Source organism: Saccopteryx leptura, chromosome 1 (assembly GCF_036850995.1).
Source record: "Saccopteryx leptura isolate mSacLep1 chromosome 1, mSacLep1_pri_phased_curated, whole genome shotgun sequence".
Taxonomy (NCBI): domain Eukaryota; kingdom Metazoa; phylum Chordata; class Mammalia; order Chiroptera; family Emballonuridae; genus Saccopteryx; species Saccopteryx leptura.
The window spans coordinates 244,912,980-244,932,645 of NC_089503.1; the positions used below are offsets into that span (position 1 = coordinate 244,912,980).

Sequence of the window (19,666 nt, forward strand, 5' to 3'; positions counted from 1 at the left end):
TCGTTTTGTGACACTGAGTAAACTGCATGTACGATTGTGCTTGTTGTACTGATTTTTTTTTTGTTTTCAACTGCAGTGAGAAAAGTGTTGCGTAACAGTTGCCTTTTGTAGACCTAGTGCGGCCCGCCGAACGGCTGTGATCTTGCTCTGCAGCCCACATGCTGAGTTGAGTTTGAGACCCCTGTTCTAGACGGAGTAGAGAGACAATAGGAAATTTAGGAAATAAGTAAATAAATGAGATAAAATGACAAAAGGCAGAAAGTGGGGGGGAGTAGAACTGGGTAGGGAAAAGGAGTGATCCATAGTGGATCACTATGGAGAAAGTGGGATTTCAGCAGATCTGAAGAAGGTAAAGAGCCAAGGAGACATCTAGAGAAAGAGCATTCCAAGAGGAGGGAACAACACATCCAAAGGTCTGTGCCTGGCATGTTGGAGGAACAGTGTGCAGGCACAGTGAGCAAGGGAGAGAGATGGAGGAGGTGAGGGCAGCAAGGTAACAGGAGTAGGGAAGCAGGTGGTACAGAGTCTTGTGAGCCTTGGGATGTTGGGGTTTTATCAGGAGGGAGGTGAGAACCTTGGAGAGCTGTGGGACTTGACTCAGGCGCTCGCATGCGCCCTCTAGTGGATACCATGGGAGGACAAACTATGGGGTTAGGGAGAGGAAAAGGGAGAAGTGGACAGATTCTGGATATGTTTTGAAGGTACAACTTAAGGGAGATTTCCTCATGGACTGGATGGACGTGGGTGGTGAGACAAAGAGTTGAAGTCAAGGGTGACCCCAAGGCTTGCACACGTGGATAGAGCTGCCAGTGACTGAATGGGTGAAGCAGAGGGCAGCCAGAGGATGAACTGGAGACATCGGATCTGGAGTTGAAGGCAAGGTCTGACTAGTGATGGAGCAGGGGGTGTTGTCTGCACACAGGGGGACCTGAGCAGGGGGGAAGGGCTAGGGGTCCACATGCCAACGGAGCGTCCAAGAGGCAGAGGGGGCATCTTTAATCTGTTTCGAAGGCGTGTGGGAGTGTGTCCAGGAGAGACTGAGGGAGGGGCTGCACGCATGGACTCCGCATTCCAGGAATCCTGCCAGAGGACAGAGGAAGCTATGTCTGCAGTCTTGCGGGGCAGAATCCAATAAAGAGAAAATTGGTGGAGCGGGAACGAGGGGATGCAAGAGGGAGGCCGTCATCTAACGTGAGCCCAGGCTCAGGAGGATGGTGGCTATTTTGACGGCCACAAGGGCAAGGCCCTGAGCAATGTTGGGCAGGTGCCCAAGGAGTAAGCGACCACCAGATGGCGGGGTTCTATGCTTACCCAGAGCGGGAAGAAGGGAAGCCACCCTAGAGGGTTTGCGTTCACAACCACAGCTCCATCGGCCTTCAGGGACTTGGAGATCGCTGCGATCTGGGGTGCCTTTTTCCTAGGAAGGGAGTTCAAAGTTTGCACCAGCTTCGCGATGCTCCCAGGGAGGCTAATCCTCCCTTTCTAAGGGGCTCCTCACCCTCACCAGTCCTCCTCCCAATTGAGAGCATACAGTAGATGTACAAGAGCTACCACAAGGCTGGGCGCCGGAAGAAGGGGCGGGAGGAGCCCTGTTGCTCGCCTTGGTAGCCGGGTAACAGGGTGGGAAGGTGGGCAGTGGTTGCAGCTGTGCGAGGCGTGGATGACACTGGGCAGCAGCATTCCCTGCTGCAGGTAGCGTTAAACTTTTGGAAGTTCAAGGCTGCGTCACGTTATTTTATGTCCCAGCCACTGTAAACTTGCAAAGATTCCCCACCAGGGATCTCTGAATTCACCATCCCTGCTGCCTCAGTTTCCCCAAACGGTTGGTGATCTTGGGCCTACATTGATGAGTGGTACAGAGCCATTGGCTGGGAATTGGAGGTGGGAAAAACCACAGGAGCACTGAATTGGGTCTAAAAAAGGGCTTGTTTAATTAAATACAAGGATGAGGTCAGGCAGGGGAGGAGAGGGGTGCTACCCAAGAAAGCACAATTCCCTAGGGATGCAACCATTTTTTGCCCCCCTCCACTTCCCCCTCTGAAAGGCCACAGCTACCACCAGCCCACTGAGGGAGGGAGGCATGGGTCTCTCCAGGCCCCTCTTGGAGAGGGGCCAGAGATCTCAGCTTCCTGGGCCCTGGGACCCACAGTCTATCTGCAGACAGATACCTGCCAGGCCTAGGACAACCAAGAGGATAACCACATAAACACAAAGGTGAATGGAGCACACACCAATCCACCCTCATGGACAAAGGCATTTTACCACCTCTGGGAAAGGAAGGATTGAGGGCAGATGGACCAGCCATGCAATGATCTGCCCATAGGAAACCCCTGAAGACAGATCCTCCCTAGCCCAGCTCCAAAAGGATTCACCAGCCCCCACCCACCCAGGATCCCAGGCACCCACCCAGGATCCCAGGCACCCATCCCTGGATCCTGCCAGGCCAGGTCTGGGTCCACAACAGTGCCATCCAAACCCCCAGCCCCCAATCAGGATACAAAGAAGGCTCTGTAACAAATGCAGCTGCCACAAACCTCCTGCAGTGACTGGTGTGGATACAGGCCCTTTTAGAGTCTGGGGGCAGAGAGCCTGGGTCCCTTCCCACTCCAAGGTGTGCAGGGTCCTAAATCCAAAATGAAACCCAACCAACCTACCAAAGGACATGGTAACCATCATTCTTTACCCTAAGTTTAGGTAACTGAGGACCATTCCCTCACACCCCCCATCCCCTGAGGATGATGGACCACCCACAGTGGCCCAGATCAAGAAAGGGATTGGTGCCTGAAAAAATATTCTACCCGGTCCAAAAAAACGAGCTATCCCCAGGGGGCTGGGGCCAGTCCTCCTGCCTCCTGTCCTTGTGGCCAGGACCTCAATCATTGGTCCAACCCTGTAGTCCAGGGAGACATGCAGCAAGGGTGGGATGGAGCCAGGGCTCCTGCCTCCACCTGCAGGGTGGGGGGTGGAAAGGGGTGCATTCAAACCCAGTGGCACTGGTCCCTAAGGGGAGGGAATGATTGTCACGAGATGCTACAGAAGGCCAAAGTCAGGGGCAGGGAGCAGCTGTGGCACTAGCTTCCCAGAATTTTCTGAACTGTCTTTCTCACTCACTCACACACCACCTCAGCCAGTAGAAACAAGAAAATAAATAAGCCAGCATTCACTCTATCTCCATATCCGCCCCCCAGCCCCTAAGTGAGGCAATGCTCTTTGGAAGAACCCTGTTCCTCACCCACCCTCCCCCATCTCAGAAGCAAAATCCAGACCCTGTGGTTACCCTCCCTTCCCCCTGCCTCCCAGGGGCAGGGAGACAGGGGCCCCTCCTATGGGCAGTGGGGCAGAACTTGTGGACACCTGAGATCGAATACCCGAGTGGGGGACGGCCGGGCCGCACCCCATTTCCCTGAACATCTCCAATGGCTTTCTGTGGTGTGAGGGGCCCCAGGAGGGTGTGTGGGGACAGGTGGGCCCTCAGTCACCCCTGGTTCCTCTATGGCTCGTTGCACACTTCTTCCCAACCTGGAGAGAGGGGCCTGGGGCCAATTCCAAGCACTGGGCAGGGGGTGGCTTTCTGCTCCCCAATATCCCCAAAAGCAAGGAAGGGACTAAGGGGAAAGGGGAACACCTGCTGGCCACCCACCTGGGGTCCCAGTTTAGCAGATGGAAAGAGTTATAGGTCATGGCTATTTACAGACACAGGCCCCAGGCACCCATCCCAAGAGGTGGGATGGAGGATGGGGCATCTCCAAGATCCAGCTGACCCCAGTCCAGTCTCAGGCCCCCTCCTTGCTTTCTTGAGGGGATCAGAGGCATTTTAGGGCCCTCAGGGAATGCTGGAAGGGAGCCTGGACAATAGGCATGTTGCTGGTGCTCTGGGCAGGGGGAGCTCTGGGCAGGCTAGATGGGCCCTACAGGCTGGCAGGGGCTGGGCTTGGGGCTGGGCTGGGTGCAGGGCTGCCAGCCAGGCTGCAGGGCAGGGAGTCGCTGGGCGAGGTGCTGCGAGCACCAGGGCGCCGGAGTAGTTCTGGACGGAAGCCAGGGTGACGGCGTGCATGCTTGGTCAGGTGGTCGCTGCGGGTGAAACGCTTGGAGCAGAGAGGGCAGGGGAAGCGCTTCTCCCCTGTGTGCGTCCGGTGGTGGCGGGCCAGCTCATCGGAGCGCGCAAACTTCTTGTCGCAGCCTGGCCAGTCGCAGGCAAAGGGGCGCTCACCTGGATGGAGGAGGCAGAAGACAAAGACAATGGTCAGTGTGGTGGGTGTCAGGAGATAGGGAGAAGGGAATGTTCCATCAGATCCCAAAGCATTCTGGTCATCTGTCTCACCCCCACCCATAGTTTTAGCAGCTGAATTCTGGGTGTGAATTTAAACCATGTAAATGTGAAAAATAAAAAAAGGATCCCCACTCATTTCACAAACCCCTAATGAATATCCTAGCCCTTGATTTCCTGGGAACTAGTAGTAATTACACAGCTGTGAGCACTTTCCGTTAGTTGTAAGTACAACCTACAGAGGCTGGGTTCTACCAACACACCCCCTCGTGGGCGCCCCCCTAAAATGAAACCTCCACAGTGATGAAGGCCTCCTTGTGTATTTGCCACACGTGTGAAGGCTCAGATGCATGCTGGGTTTTTGAAGAGACTTCTCAAGCAAACTGGTCCTGCCATCCCCATCCCCAACTACTCTTTTCCACCCCTTCTTTCAGGCATTCCAAGGCCTCCCAGGTGTTACTGACCCCACTTAAAACACCCTCCTTTTGGAAATGACCAACGGGGTGCAAAGTAGGGGATACAATGTGGGCAGTTTCCCATGCCCAACCCCTCTGCTGACCCTCGTGGCCCCTGTATGGGCAGACAGACATATGAAGGGCATCCCCAGCTACCTGCATCCCCGCATATTCAGGCACAGCAGCCCTACAGGAAGGGCCCCAGCATTGGGCCGCTGGGAAGAGGCAGGGCACAGAGGCCCGGTTGTTACCCTGCAACTTCCTCCATAGGCCACACCCACCACCCAGGCTAGCCTAGCCCATCCTGTCCCATCTGAGGTCTCTGCCCCACAACCATGACCAGCCCACCCCCAGCGTCTCCCCAGCCAGCCAGGGTACTAAGGGCTCCACCCTTGAACTCTGTCCATCCCTGACCCCACCACACTCCAGGCCACAGGGCCAAGCATCCAGAGCTTGTGCTCTGCAGGGTTCTGCACCAGGTATCTGGGGCTCTGGATTTCCCCCTGTGGTGTTCTGCCCAATGCCTAAAGCAGTGGTTCTCAACCTGTGGGTCGCGACCCCGGCGGGGGTCGAACGACCAAAACACAGGGGTCGCCTAAAGCCATCAGAAAATACATATTTATTATACAATACATTTTTAAATAAAATATGTATTTCCAATGGCTTTAGGCGACCCCTGTGTTTTGGTCCTTCGACCCCCGCCGGGGTCGCGACCCACAGGTTGAGAACCACTGGCCTAAAGGTTCTGAAGTGTGTGGGGGCAGGTGTAGATAGAATATGGGCACGTGAGCTGGGGCGCTCACGCACCTTGTTGGTACAACACCCCCTGTGGCACTGGATGCAAGCCCATGAAGGAAAGGAGCCAGCTAGACCAGGTTGGGGGAAGCCACAGCCTGGGCAGGGTGTCACCTCATGGGTTATACAATGAAAGTCCCAATCTGGAACACTTTGGTGACTTGGGCTGATCCTTTTTCCAGGAATACCTCCCCCGGAAGGGCAAGTGGTTGGGGAGACAGACAGAAGGGGGTCCTCAGCCAAGAGTCAGATAAGATCCTCAAAGCAGGACCCATAGTGGGGAATAGACAGAGGTGACCTAGAGACGACAGGAGACACCACAGCCATGGGGAGAGCAGGGCCAGGATTCCCAGGGTAACCTGGTGACATTTCTGCTCTGAAAGCTCAAACTTGGCCTGCCCTCGGAAGAGGAGTTGGTGTGGGGGCCACCAGTGGACACAGGGGCTCAGCCATTACCCTGGCCTAGGAAAGACTAAAGCCTCCCCTACCCTACCCCTTCCTCCAGGCCACACGTGGACACCCCTAGCACAACAGAACAAAGGGGGTCAGAAGCCAAACAGGCTACCCCCAGAAAGTTTCTTGTGGGCTACCTGTCGGTTATGCTCACAGCTGGGGGAAGACAGTCCTTAGAAGATGTGGGCCCAGGTGTATGGGAAAGATTAGCAGAGCTACCTTCCCCCGGAAGTCTCAGACCACACTGTGCTGCTGGGGGGAGAGTAACTGTCCCCAAGACTGTGGGTAGCCCCAAATCCCTGGGGCTGTCCCCTTTATGCCCCATGCCTCCCCCAAACAATCCAGAAGGCAGGAACAGCAGCAGCCAGGGAAGGGGTCACAGCAGGGAAGTTCTCTTCAGAATCAGGGATCCCAAACTCACCTCAACTGTAGCCACTCAGAAGAGTTACCTGGGGAAGGGGAGTCTGGTTACCGTGGCAGGGCTGCTAGCTTTGGACTAGACCCAGGGCCAGGGCAGTGATGCCCCTCTGAGGGACATGCAGTCATGTCGCCATTTGCAGGGCACTGGTCAGGAGAGCAGAAGTGGGTAGGGGGAAGCATCCCACTGCTTTGGCAGCCAGCAGTTGGCTTCACTTCCCCATTTAGGGCAGTGGGGCTGGCCCCCACCTTCCCCCTTAACCCCACAGTTCCACTTTGCACAGAGCAGGTTGCAGGAGTGGCGATAGGGCCAGCCAGGGCAGGACACATACGCAGCCACAGCCGCTGGGAACACAGCTGCCGCACATAGGTCATTGGTGTGGGGACATCCGCAGCCCCAGCCCTCACTGCTCACGTGGTCCCACCCCCACAGGGGCCGGCCCAGCTTCCAGCCCCCACAACATAGGGCAAATGCCTGCAAGATGCCAACCACAACACAGGGCAAATGCCTGCAAGATGCCAGGCCCTGCCACCCTCTCACAGTCCACTAGCCAGGAAAGGTGGTAGGTACATTTGGAGACTCAGGGGCAACGAGGGCCCCCAAGTGTGGCCACCTGGCTGCCCAGGCAACTTGGCTGGAATGGGTGCTGGGGAGCATGTGGTAGGTAGGACTGTAGTGGACTTGATCCTGTGATGGGCTAGGCCAGGGTGAACTAGGAACAGCCAGGAGACAACATGGTGCCAGCAGGCTCAGCATCACCCCTCAGAGTGGTCTCTTCTTCCCTAACTGCTGGTGCTCCCTGACCCCAACATCCCCTTTCCCCACTTTTCTGTATTTGTGTTCAGCATCTCCTGGGTGTGAGACTGCCGCCCACCCCCAACTGGCATGCGGAATAAATCTCTGGAAAGAGTCTACAGACCTAGAAACTCAAGCTCAGGCTCCTGGCACAGCTCAGGTAGCATCTAACATGTTTGCCCATCATCTCATTTACCCCCAGAGAGGAGCTATGATTATTCCCATTTATTTAAGAAGATGTCCATCTGCAGTCTCTCCCATGTCCTTCCTCCCTCCTGGAGGACCCAGGCTGCCCCATCTCACTTCCTACCCGGACTGGTATCTTTGGCATGGAGGGGGAGCTCTTGGTGCCTGAAATAAGGGGGCACAGCTCCCACAGGACCGCCCAGCACATGTGTTTCAGAGGCCTAATGTTCTGAAAACATCACTGGGTGAAGGTGACCCACCGAGCCTGCCTCCGCAAGCTACTCATCCCCATATCATTTGCCCATGCCAGGCCATCTGGGCCACCTTTATCAGGGAGCCTGGGTGGTAGGTGGTTATCGCCCCCTGCAATGTTGAAGGGCCCTCCTCCACCCACCCCTAGCTGGGGCATAGGCACCTGCAGCTAGTCTCAGCTGCTCTCTGTACCCTTGCCCACTGGAGAGAGGCTAGGTGGGGAGGCAGCTCCTGGGCACCCATACCCTCCTCAGGACTAGCAATGTCCTCCTGCCCCAACACCAATCTCCTGAACCCCACCTGACCTTAAGGGAACTCCCAGCTCTGCCTGAGCTGCATGGAACTGTTCCTCCAGGCTTCAGTTTCCCCATCTGCCCTCTCCTCCTGGTGGCCTCTTCAAAAAACTATAATCATCACTACCACCCTGCGCCACCTCAAGCAGATCACTCTAGCCTCCTCCTGCCCCCCAACATCCTAAGGCTCCCCCCACACTCAATTCATAAATCAGCCCACCCTTCCCCTCCCACAGTGGCCTGCATCCTCAAGCCCTAATCCCTTTTCCATAAACGGATTTTCCTCTGCAAAGCCCAGATGCTCTCTGCCTGTCCCCCACCCTGCCCTTGGGATTAAATGTAGCCCTTAGACTGCTCTGCCCCCTCCCCAGTTTACACTATCACCTCTCAAAATCCACATCCCAGGGCCTCGCCCCCCACCCCTTGCAGTCAGGGTGCTGTCCCCTCTCCTGGGACACACCCCTCCCTGTCCCACCCAATTCAGATCTCTTCTTCCTGGAAGCTTTTTCCTCCATCAAATCCCCAAGGTTCCCGGGGCCCAAGGAAAAGGACTGGGACCCCAACAGTGCCTAGATGCTCAGCTATTATTTCTCAGTCTTAAGTAGACAGGATTTTAGAGCGGTACAGGGAATCTCAACTGGAGGTGATCTGCAACCTGCCATGGAACACTAGGCAATGTCCAGGGACATCTACAGTTGTCATAACTGAAAGAGCTCTTACAACGAGTGGATGGGGGCCAGGGAACTGAGGCCCCCTCAAGGCACACATGGCTGACTGCGTGCTGGGCACTGGGGGCGCAGGCAGGGGAGCCCTTCGGAGCTGAGGGAGGCTGGGGAGAGCAAGTAGACAGCCAGCCTCTCCCGCCCCCGCCCCATCTCCCAGCTCGCACTCTCGTATCCATGGCAACAGCGTCAACATTGGCAGCTTTTAAAGTCCTTGCCCGCCCCACACAGAAGAACTCCGCGCTGGGCCATGAACTGCAGGATGGACACAAACCACAGGACTGCCCTCTTCACACCCTATGCAACTGGGTGGCCCTGTGAAAAGACTCATAGCCTCTCCAGGCCTCCTCACCCCCACCCTGCACCAAAAAGCAGGGATGGTGGTAGCACCACGCTCACTCCAATGCCTCAGTCTGCTCATCTGCACAGCAGGGCTAGACCAAGATTGGCATTGGCATTGCCTTTACAGAGAGAACAATCCTCATAAAGGGGTGGGTAGCAGGACTCTCTCCCAAAAGCCTTTGAGGGAACAGCTCAGCAGACAAATAGCTCTATGTTCTGTCCTTAGCGGTGGGACACCAAGGATAAGCATGGATTCCTCACCTCCAAAACAAGCTTTAACAGCAACTGCCCATCCCCCAGGGGTTAGAAAAACCAAAAGGCCTTCATACAGACTCTGGGAAGGTACCAGGAATCGGAGATACACTGAACAACAACCATTAAGCACACAAGTATCCAAAACCCTTGGGAAATGGAAAAGAGGGTGCCTGCCAAGTGGGTCCAAGAGCTGTGCCTCACTAGGTCATCACACTATTGTTATAAAGGAAGGTCCAAACAAGACATCCAGAGACAGAGACACAGGACCCAGCAGAGATGGCACCCTGCCCGTGCCACCATCTTCACCCATCCCTGCAATTCAGCTTCTTGGGCCTCGGTTTCTCATTAAAAATGGGGGTGGCAATGCTGATGTACTGGCCTCAGCAAAGAATCCTTCCTTCCCCATGGGCTTAGGGAGGTGGCCACCACTGCCCAGGGACCTACAGAGGCTCTGAAGGATCCTAGGACACCCTAGAGAAGTGTCCCTTGGAAGCCATGGTAGGAAGTGACATGGCCGCCCCCTTCAATCCATCCAGGAAATCTGACAGAATTTGGAAAAGGAAAAATCAAACCAAATCAGAGAACTGGGGATCCAAAAGGCTCTCAGATAACAAATACCTCAGGCCAGAGATGGGACAAGCATAAGATCAAATTGCTAAGTGAGGGACTGGGCCCGTCTGTCAAGTCTCCCACTTCAGCCCTATCCCACGCTGTTGAGATGGGCAAACTCACCCCAATGAGCCACTGAACTCCTAGACCCCAATTTGCCGCCCAGAGAGTTAGTTACCTCTCCATCTTCATGGACCCCCAAATGTTTCTCCCACAGACACAAGGACCCCACTATCTTACAGAGAAAATAATATCCAGTGACCAGAGAGAGAAAGATGGTGGTTCCCTGTAAGGAAATGTAGACTCCACCCCAAGTCCTGTCCTGGCTGTGCACACAGGTAGGCAGAGCCTCCATCTCCTGAGGACAAGGAGAGGTGAGAATGGGGCAGAGAGGGGGAGAGGGGCTGCCAGCACCTGTGTGGCATTTGAGGCCTGGCTACCTGTCTCTGCCAGGCCACAGAGACCAACCTGCTTTCCGGTACCCAGACAATGACACCGTGTCCACCAAGGCCCACCATCCTGTCCCCAGCCCAACCTTGCAGCTTGGAGGACATTCTCAGGATGGAGGGTAGGAACTAGTGAGGAAGAGAGGGAGCTCAAGACAAGGAGAGAGGATGACAGAATAAAAGAGTGAAAGGGTGGCCGTGAGCACCTCCATGCCTCCAGGCTCCCTAGCTGCCCCACCAATCCCCCCAGGCTGTTAAGATTCTGTTCCAAAACCGTACCCCTTGGCCCTGTGCACTTTCCGGGTTCCGCAGCAAGTGGGGGTAACTAACACGCTAGAAACACGGCGAGGACCTGTTTTCCTCAGGAGATTCCCCCATCAGATCTCTCTCCTTTCCAGACTCAGGCCCCAACCTTCACTCCCAGTCCAGCTCTCCGCCCTATTAAAACACCCCCAACACACACCCTGGCCCCAAGCCAGGCGCTGCACCGCCCCCTGGAGAGAACCCACGCGACTGTCCCGAAGTCCGCGACGTGGTTCCTCCCTCTCTACAGCTAAGGAAACTGAGGCCCCGGAAAAGAAGAACCTCAGAACTAGGTGCTCCAACGATGCTGCATACCACCCAGATCCTAACACAACAGAAAATAAAAGAGAAAGAAGTCATCGCAAAAGGGGGCTCCCTAGGAGCCCTGACCCCACTCCCCAACTGCGCGGCATCGCGAGCCTAGCAAGCCCCTGGCGCCGCCGCCGAACCCGCCAACCGCGCACCACCCGACCGCATGGCCGCCACGCCCCCTGCGCGCGCCCAACCCACCGAGGCCCCGCCCTCCCGGCAGGCGCGGCGGCGGCCCGGGCGCGCCCCCCTCCCCGCCCCCGACGCGCCACGCAGTTTCGGGGTCCCGGCGGGGGGAGGGGGCCTGAGAGGCCGCCCTCAGGAGGACCGGACTCACCTGTGTGCGTTCGCAGGTGCGATTTGAGGTGCGAGGACTTGTAGTACGCCTTGGCGCAGCCCGGGAAGGGACAGCGGTGGCTCTTGGCGGCAGAGGGCGCGGCGCCGGGGGCGCGGCCAGAGGACGGAGACGAGGCAGCCGAGGAGGAGGAGACAGGCGAGGCGCTCCCCGGGGCCGCAGCGGGCCCGCCACGCAGGTCGGCCAGAATGCTGGCAGCCAGCAGGTGGGGAGCGGCGGCAGCCCCTGGGCTCGGGCCCGGGACGGCCCGGGGGGGCGGCGTTGGAGGCCCCGGGGGCCCGGGCAGGGCGGCCTCGCGGCGCGGCGCGCGCACATCCAGGCCGGCGGCGGGGCCCGCGCCCTCGGGGCCCGGCCGCCCGCGGTGCACCACGGCGCCCGAGGAGATAGCCATGAGCACGTCGGCTGCGAAGTAATCCACGCACGCTACCGCCGCCGACATGCCGGAAAAGGGCGCGCGACGCGGACCGAGCGGAGGCGGCGGGAGCGGCGCCCGTCCGGCCAGCGGCGGCTGCTTGAGTGCGGGAAGAGGAGGAGGCCGGTGCGCGTCGCCGCCGCCGCCGCCCGCGCTCGACCCGCCCCGCCTCGCCTGACGCGCCCTGACGCACCGGAGCCCGCGGGGGCGGCCACGTCCCGCCCCGCCCGGAGGACGCCCCCTCGGGGCGCAGTGGCCACGCCCCCAGAACGGCGCGCCCTCCACCGCCTAACAAGCCGCTCGCTGCCGCCGGGTGCGCGGCCTGGGCGAAAAAAATCGTCTCCCCGGCGCGCCCCCTTCTGCCCCAGAGTGTGCTTCAGCCTCATGCCCTGAGCTCTCCCGCACGCGGGGCGCCAGTTCCGGAGCTCGACCCTCCTAGTTCGTCCCTTCCCCTGCCCCGCGGGTCTCAGTGCCCTCATCAGAGCGCTCCCTCCGCATGCCGGGGATCTCCGCCCCCTGCCCCCATACAACCCTCCCCCGAGAGCCCGCCCCGCCCCTCCCGGCACGCCCCTCCTTCCCCGGGCGGCCTCCGCCTTTTCTCGGCGCGCTCCCATCCTGCGGTGCTGCGCGCGGCCGACAGGAGGCCGCCCCCTCCCCGGACGCTTCAACGTGGGTCCCGGCGTGCCCCCGTTTGCGATGGGGGAAGGACTCCACACCCACGTGGCTTGGTGGGGGTTCAAAGGCGGCCAGCCCCGCCCCCAAGCCACGTGCGCGACCCTTTTCCCTTCTGCCGGGCCTAGTGCCCTGCTTAGCTGGGCGTATCTGCGTCCCCTCGCCGTTCCCGAGGACTCTGTAGCCTCCCTGGCCTAGGCTCCGGGAAGGGTGGGACGGCGCTCATCTCACTCCTCCAGGTGGAAGGAGCCTGCGTTCCTCTTTTTGCGCCTCACTAGCATTAGGAAGGACCGGTTTGCATTCGAGTAGGGCGAGAGTAGCGGGGTAGGGAAAAGAAGCCCACCGGAGTTGTAAAGGTCTGGGCTCCGGGCGCGTTGGCGAGGCATAACATCTGGCCCTTCCGGGACACGCGGGTCAGGGACATAGCTCCCTGGCGATGAGCAGAGATCCTTGGAGCTTGGGACGGTGAAAGTGGGGTCTCTCCAAGCCCCTGAGGGCATCCAGGCCAGCTGGGGACAGAAATGGCCGGGGTCTGCAGACCCAAAGTGGCGGTGCGCGTAAATGGGCGACCACGCCCCCCACTCTTTCCTATGCCGACGGTAAGGGCCATGCAGTGGCCTAAACGGCCCCCAGGGGGCCTGCGTGGCCTCCCTGACCGGATTCCAATCGCTAACGCCGACTCGGTGACCCACCCTGACCTGCGTGTGGACAGGGGCCGTGACCCTGGTCCCAACCCCATTCTGGAACTCTTATCTTCACTCTCTCTACCTGCAACTCCTGCTAACTGAACTGACCCGGCTGGGTCCCTCTGCCCTGATGCAAGCCACTGTCCCTGGTGTCTCCCGACCCCCATTGCCCTACCGTCCTTGGTGATGCCAGCTTGTTCCAGCCCCCTCTGGCAACCCCAAGGGAAGAGAGAAGCATGGAGAATTGATTTCAGGCTGCAGAGACGTATTGCAGTCCACTAGGCTCCTTTTGATAGACAAGCCCACTCTCACATCTGGGACTCTTTTTTTTTTTTTTTTTTTTTTTGTATTTTTCTGAAGCTGGAAACGGGGAGAGACAGTCAGACATACTCCCGCATGCGCCCGACCGGGATCCACCCGGCACGCCCACCAGGGGGCGACGCTCTGCCGCTCCGGGGGGTCGCTCTGCGGACACCAGAGCCACTCTAGCGCCTGGGGCAGAGGCCAAGGAGCCATCCCCAGCGCCCGGGCCATCTTTGCTCCAATGGAGCCTTGGCTGCGGGAGGGGAAGAGAGAGACAGAGAGGAAGGAGGAGGGGTGGAGAAGCAAATGAGCGCTTCTCCTATGTGCCCTGGCCAGGAATCGAACCCGGGTCCCCTGCACGCCAGGCCGACGCTCTACCGCTGAGCCAACCGGCCAGGGCACATCTGGGACTCTTAAGGCCCACTCTGGACAGCTACCCTCTAGGTGAGCACTAAGTAGTGGGCTCTGGTGGTCAGCATACCTGCTGATCAGGGCCCCTGTACCTTTGAAAATCTGGGAGGTGAATCACCTGGGCAGGCCTACGCCTACGCCACCGCCCCCACCCCCACCCCAGCAGCCCTTAGGAGCCTCAGCCCTCCCCCACTACCACCACAAGTACTACTGAGCCCCAGTGGCCCAGCGTCTCCAAGTCTAGATAAGAGGCAAGCAGCACCTTGCAGCTTTCCCCACCAGGCACACGGGCAAACAGCAGAAGAAAGAGGCTGGTACCTGTCATTCCTTCCACCCATGTTTATTGGGCCAGAATGAGCCCCTCAAGGGCTGACCTCCAGGGGCTCAGTCTAGGGCAAGACAGCTGGAAGTCTAATAATGGCATGGGTGGGCAGGCACAAACCTGACAAGTGGAGGAAGTGGGGATATGGTCCCAGAGGCAGCTCCGCCTGGGGCCTGAAGTGTGAGAACCTCCAGCTGGTGGTGGCAGGAATACAGGGCAGTGGCAAGGAAGGGATTGGGGCTGCCATACTGGCTATGCCCAGCAGGCCCAGTGGCCTTGGACAAGTCATTCTCTCAGGGCCTCAGGTGTGTACCACTCCTGGAGATGATCAGGGTCTTGGGTCTGTGGCCTTCATCTACAGGCCACATTGGCTGCTCTGCAGGCAGGAGCCCCCATGAGGAGGTCCCCGCTTTTCCTGTGGGGATTCTCTTCACACCCAGGGCAACCTGCAGCAACCATGACGTATATAACCCTCAAACCCCTGTGACAGCCCCCAACCCCTCTAACTCCATGCTCAGCTTGGCCTTGTGCCTGGTCACTCTGTCCTCACTACATCCCTTCAGGAGTGGCCACCTCCATTTTACAGATGCAGAAATCAAGATTGCAAGAGGGCTGAGCAGCAGTCTGCCCATGCACAGCTAAGCAGCAGTGAAAGTTTGGGGAAAATACAAAGGAATATGGCTTGAGTTTAGTCCGGACTGGGCACCCTTCTTTCTCCAGACCACAGTTTCCTCACCTGTAAATAGGGGACCATCTTTGCCCTTCACTGATAGCACTGAGGGGCTCAGGGGTGGGGGTGGGAGGAAGATGCAGCCAGGTATGGAGGTAGAGGTCACGCTGGTGCCTGTGAAGGGAAGGCTACATAAAGTGAGGTGTGCCCAGAGGGAAGGTGCAGGCAGGTTGAAATCAAGGCTTCAGGGTATGTATGTGTATAGATGTACAAACACACTAGAATGGCCCTATCTTTTAAGACAGTGAAGCCTTAATTTTTTGTTTTATTTTTTACTTACTGATTATAGCAAGGGAGGAAGGAGGGAGGGAGAAAGAGAGAGAGGGGAATCTCCATCTGTTCTGTATGTGGCCTGACTGGGGATCGAATCAGCAAACTCTGCACTTTGGGACAATGCTCTATCCAACTAAGCCAGCCAACCAGGGCTTAATGTTTTATTTTAATAGTACTTTCTGTACAATTCAACTTTTTTACCCATGTGTATTTTTTACTTTTTAAATGTGAACAGGTATCTAGGCAGTGTAATTGTGGGCCATATGTCTTTTGTTTCTTATACTTTTCGATATGAAAAATGATTTTCTGTCATATAAATACCGTGCACTAACCTACTGCGCCACTAGAGCCCCCGAAAAATGACTTTCTAAATAAATCTCTCCTTTAGTATGGACTGGACTTGGACTCACTTCCAAAGGACGGCAAGAAAAGACAACATTCTGCCATAGAGACACTGCTGGACCCCACTTCAGCCAGGTGATCAAGGTCAACCTCAGGGAGATATCTTGTGTGTTTTGGGGAATCCTGCTGGGATATGACCAGAGGGCATCTCACACTGGTATGTCCTTCCCAAAAACCCATTATCCCAATTTATTCATGAGAACAGAGACAGGCTAGATTAAGGAACATTTCACAAAATGCCCCCCAAACTGTGAAGATCATAAAAAACAAGTAAAGACTTGAAGTGTCCTAGATTGTAAGAGACTAAGGAGACAAAATGACTAAATGCCATGTGGGGACTTGAGTTGGATCTTGACACAGATAAGGATGTCAGTGGAAAACCTGATGAAACTGGCATACAACCTGGCATGTAGTTGGTGGGAATGCACACAAGTCTATTTCTTGGCTTTAACACAATGTGAACATGAGGGATGCTGGGTGAAGGGTAGATGGGAACTCTATACTGTCCTTGCAACTTTTCTGTAAACCCCAAACGATTCCAAGATGAAAAAAAAATTTTTTTTAAGTGAGAAGAGGGGAGATAGACTCCCACATGTGACCCGACTGGGATCCACCCAGCAATGCCCATCTGGAGCCAATGCTCGAACAACTGAGCTATTTTTAATGCCTGTGGCTGAAGCACTCAGACCAAAGGAGCTATCCTCAGCGTCCAGGTTGATACTTGAACCAATAGAGCACTGGCTGCGGGAGGGAAGAGGAAGAAAGAGAGGAGGAAAGAAGCATATGGTTGCTTCTCTTGTGTGCTGTGACCAGGAATCGAACCTGGGACATCCATACACCGGGCCAACACTATCCACTGTGCCAACTGGGCAAGGCCCCAAAATGAAAATTTTAAACGTGGACAGTGAACATGGGAGTCATTTAATGACCACATGATAGTAGCAGTTTATATCAGAGGCATTTCACAGTCTCATTGCTCTTGTCTGCAGCTTACCAAAACTGTCAATGTTGTGTTCTTTGACCCAGCAATTCCATTACAAAAGAAGGTACCCAAAAAACATTCATAAAGAAGCAAGTATAAAGCCCTGGCCGGTTGGCTCAGTGGTAGAGCATCAGCCTGGCGTACAGGAGTCCTGGGTTCGATTTCCGGCCAGGGCACACAGGAGAAGCACCCATCTGCTTCTCCACCCCTCCCTCTCTCCTTCCTCTCTGTCTCTCTCTTCCCCTCCCGCAGCCAAGGCTCCATTGGAGCAAAGTTGGCCCGGGCGCTGAGGATGGCTCTGTGGCCTCTGCCTCAGGCGCTAGGATGGCTCTGGTTGCAGCAGAGCGACACCCCAGATGGGCAGAGCATCGCCCCCTAGTGGGCGTGCCGGGTGGATCCTGGTCGGGCACATACGGGAGTCTGTCTGACTGCCTCCCAGTTTCCAGCTTCAGAAAAATACAAAAAAAAAAAAGAAGCAAGTATAGTGCGTTCTTCCTTCTGGGAACACACCCGTGTTTTTCTCTTCCTCTCCTTCCTCCACAGGCAAGCATATCCTAAACTCTAAGGGACTCCACAAGGCTTGCACTTAAGGGAGAAATGGACAGCAGAAGCTCATCCTGGACTAACCCCCTGAACTTATCTCCAAGACCCACTTTTCTCTGGCTTTCCAGTGAGCTAAAAGAAGCCCCACCTTGACTCACTTTTCTATAACATTTCTGGAGAGCCAAAGCAGAGCATTGCCGAGGCTCTCCCCTTTTGCTTCCGTCCTAAGCCCTTCCTTGTTTCGCTGTCCTCAACTGGAAGAAGGAGGAGGAGAAGGAGAAGAAAGAGAAGAAGAAAGAGAAGGAGGAAAAAGAAGAAGAAAGAAAGAAGGAAGAAGAAGAAGGAAGAAGAAGGAAGAAGGAGGAAGAAGAAGGACGAAGGAGGAGGAAGGAGGAAGAAGAAGGAGGAAGAAGGAGGAGGAGGAGGAGGAGGAGGAGGAGGAGGAGGAGAAGGAGAAGGAGAAGGAGGAGAAGAAAGAAGAAGAAAAAGAAAGAAGAAGAAGAAAGAAGAAGAAAGAAATATAACAGGTTGCCAGTTTGATCCATGGTTATCGCACATACAGAAACATGTTTCTCTTTCTCTGTAGCTCTCTCCCTTCCTCTAAAATCAATAAACTTTTTTTTTTAAAGAAAGAAGCAAATATGTATAGTTGCACTATTTGTAATTGGGAAAAAAGAAAAGAAACTCAACATTAGTTACTAAGTTATGGAGAAAGTGCCTTCGGAGAACCAGGACACAGGACAGAGTCAGGAGGGAAAAACCAGCTCCAACTCCCAAGGAGGCCTGTTCATGTTGTGATCTGTTTTCACCTGTATCTGCAATTTGTCCACGGTGGTTACCTCTGGAGGGGCCTGCAAGAACCTGACAGGGACATGGGAGGAGCAAGAGGGGACATGGGGGTTTAGGAGGCAGTGGACCAGCTCCTCAGGGGAGCACACTGGGTAGCACATATCCTGTTCTTCCAACTGCCTGGCATAAGGCATTTGCAGATGTTACCCTGACCACTCTGTGATGGTCCTGCTAGCTGCTCTAGTACAAATACAAAGTCACCCCCCTCATTGAGCCAACATTCCAGCAATGGATATTGGTGACAGAACATTTTAGAGATTAATGCACATTTTCCACTCTCTTAAGGCATGTTTGTTTCTAACATGTGTGAGGCTGCTTACTATGGTCAGGGGATCTCTCACACACAGAAGCTGAGAGCTTGGGGTGGGACAATGGATGAGGCCAGGAAGCAGCCAGCCTCAGGCCAGACCTAGCCAGATGGTGGGTATCTGACTGACTGACTGCTGGCACACCACACAGGATATACCAGCTCCCTGCTCAGAGCTGCTGGGGACAGACCCAGCACCCCCATTCCTTCTCAGGAAGCAAGAAGAGCAATATCTGGCTCTAACCTGGTGTTCCGTTACTTCCTTTCAAGTGGGGATTCCCTCCCCAGAGCTCTTTGACTGGCACAGTGACCCTGAAAGTAGAAGCTCACAGAGGCACAAAGGGGTTCCATTTGTCTAGCTCTCAAGGACACCTCTGAAACCACCTCTCGCAGGCCCGTGTTCCTCTGGTCCCCACCTGATCTGCTGAAGGAGGAAAGCCAGCTTCAGGATGCCCTCATCCAACACAGGTCAGAGAGAGCTCTACTAGGCACTCTGGGTTCAGAGAACGGCCTCGGCCAGGCCCAGTCCCCTCTAAGTGTCACCTGCATGTGCTATGGACACATACACGGCTGTGGCCTGTGTCCTGCCAGTGCCAGGCACTGGGGTCTGGCAGCTTCATTCTCACTGTCCAGCAGAGGTTTGCCAGTAGCCCAAGACTGTAAGCACTACAGGAGCCCGAGGCCAGAGCCCAGGCAGGGTCCCAGGAACTGTCTCTGGGGGTAGCTTTGCCTGAGCTGTCTCCCCTGTAAGTGGGGACAGGGGTGATGGTAAACCCAGCAGCCCAGGGTTTTCATGAGCAACCTAGCATATGGCAGGAGCTGTGAAATGTAAGGGGAGCCCTGATGCTGGACCAACAAACCCATCTGATGAATTCTATGGCCAACAGGTTGGCCTTGCACCCCAATCGTGAATCAGATTAAGTGTTGCTCCAGAGAGGAAGGGGGTGCCCACACCTTAGACTGAAGGCCTCATCTCAGGGGCCTATGTCTGAGGTATGCCAAGCCAGGACAAAAGGTTCCACGGAGTCATGGGCCACCCTCCTAGAGAAGGGGTTCATGCTCCGGGGGCCACTGGGCAGCAGGAGAATGCCACTACCACTGCCGGTATGAACATGTGTCGAAAAAACTTACAAAACGGAGAAGCGAAAATTGGCCCCTCTCCCAGGAGCCCTTGCCTATGAACCATACCAAATGAAAGGGGAAGGATATTCTGGAATGTACCACTGGCTTCCCCCATCACTGCCCTTGCATGGTAACCCCAAATCCAGAGAAATGCCCAGGGTGAGCCCCATGGAGAAAGCAGTCTCAGCAGACTGCCTCACCAAGGTCAACATCATACACTGTAAATCAGGGGTCAGGAACCTATGGCTCGCGAGCCAGATGTGGCTCTTTTGATGGCTGCATCTGGCTCGCAGACAAATCTTTAATAAAAATAATAATAACATTAAAAATATAAAACATTCTCATGTATTACAATCCATTCATTTCCTACCGCTCATGTTCATGGTTGTGGGTGGCT

General features: G+C 55.9%; 1 protein-coding gene across 1 annotated transcript; it reads right to left on the reverse strand.

Moving 5' to 3' along the window:
• Positions 1–2,027: 2,027 nt before the first annotated feature.
• On the reverse strand, positions 2,028–12,189 carry KLF16 (KLF transcription factor 16). Its single transcript, XM_066342591.1, has 2 exons — positions 11,238–12,189; positions 2,028–4,210 (listed from the first exon to the last, which is right to left on the reverse strand). Exons 1-2 carry the CDS (start codon positions 11,692–11,694, stop codon positions 3,909–3,911), a joined length of 759 nt encoding a protein of 252 aa, XP_066198688.1. The 5' UTR covers positions 11,695–12,189; the 3' UTR covers positions 2,028–3,908.
• Positions 12,190–19,666: the final 7,477 nt, after the last annotated feature.

Bases quoted from the DNA above. Each gene is read 5' to 3' on its own strand.
- KLF16 (XM_066342591.1), bottom strand. From the start codon at position 11,694: ATGTCGGCGGCGGTAGCGTGCGTGGATTACTTCGCAGCCGACGTGCTC. The intron at 4,211-11,237 runs GTGAGTCCGGTC...TCCTCCATCCAG, and splicing joins GCACCTGCGAACGCACACAG to GTGAGCGCCCCTTTGCCTGC.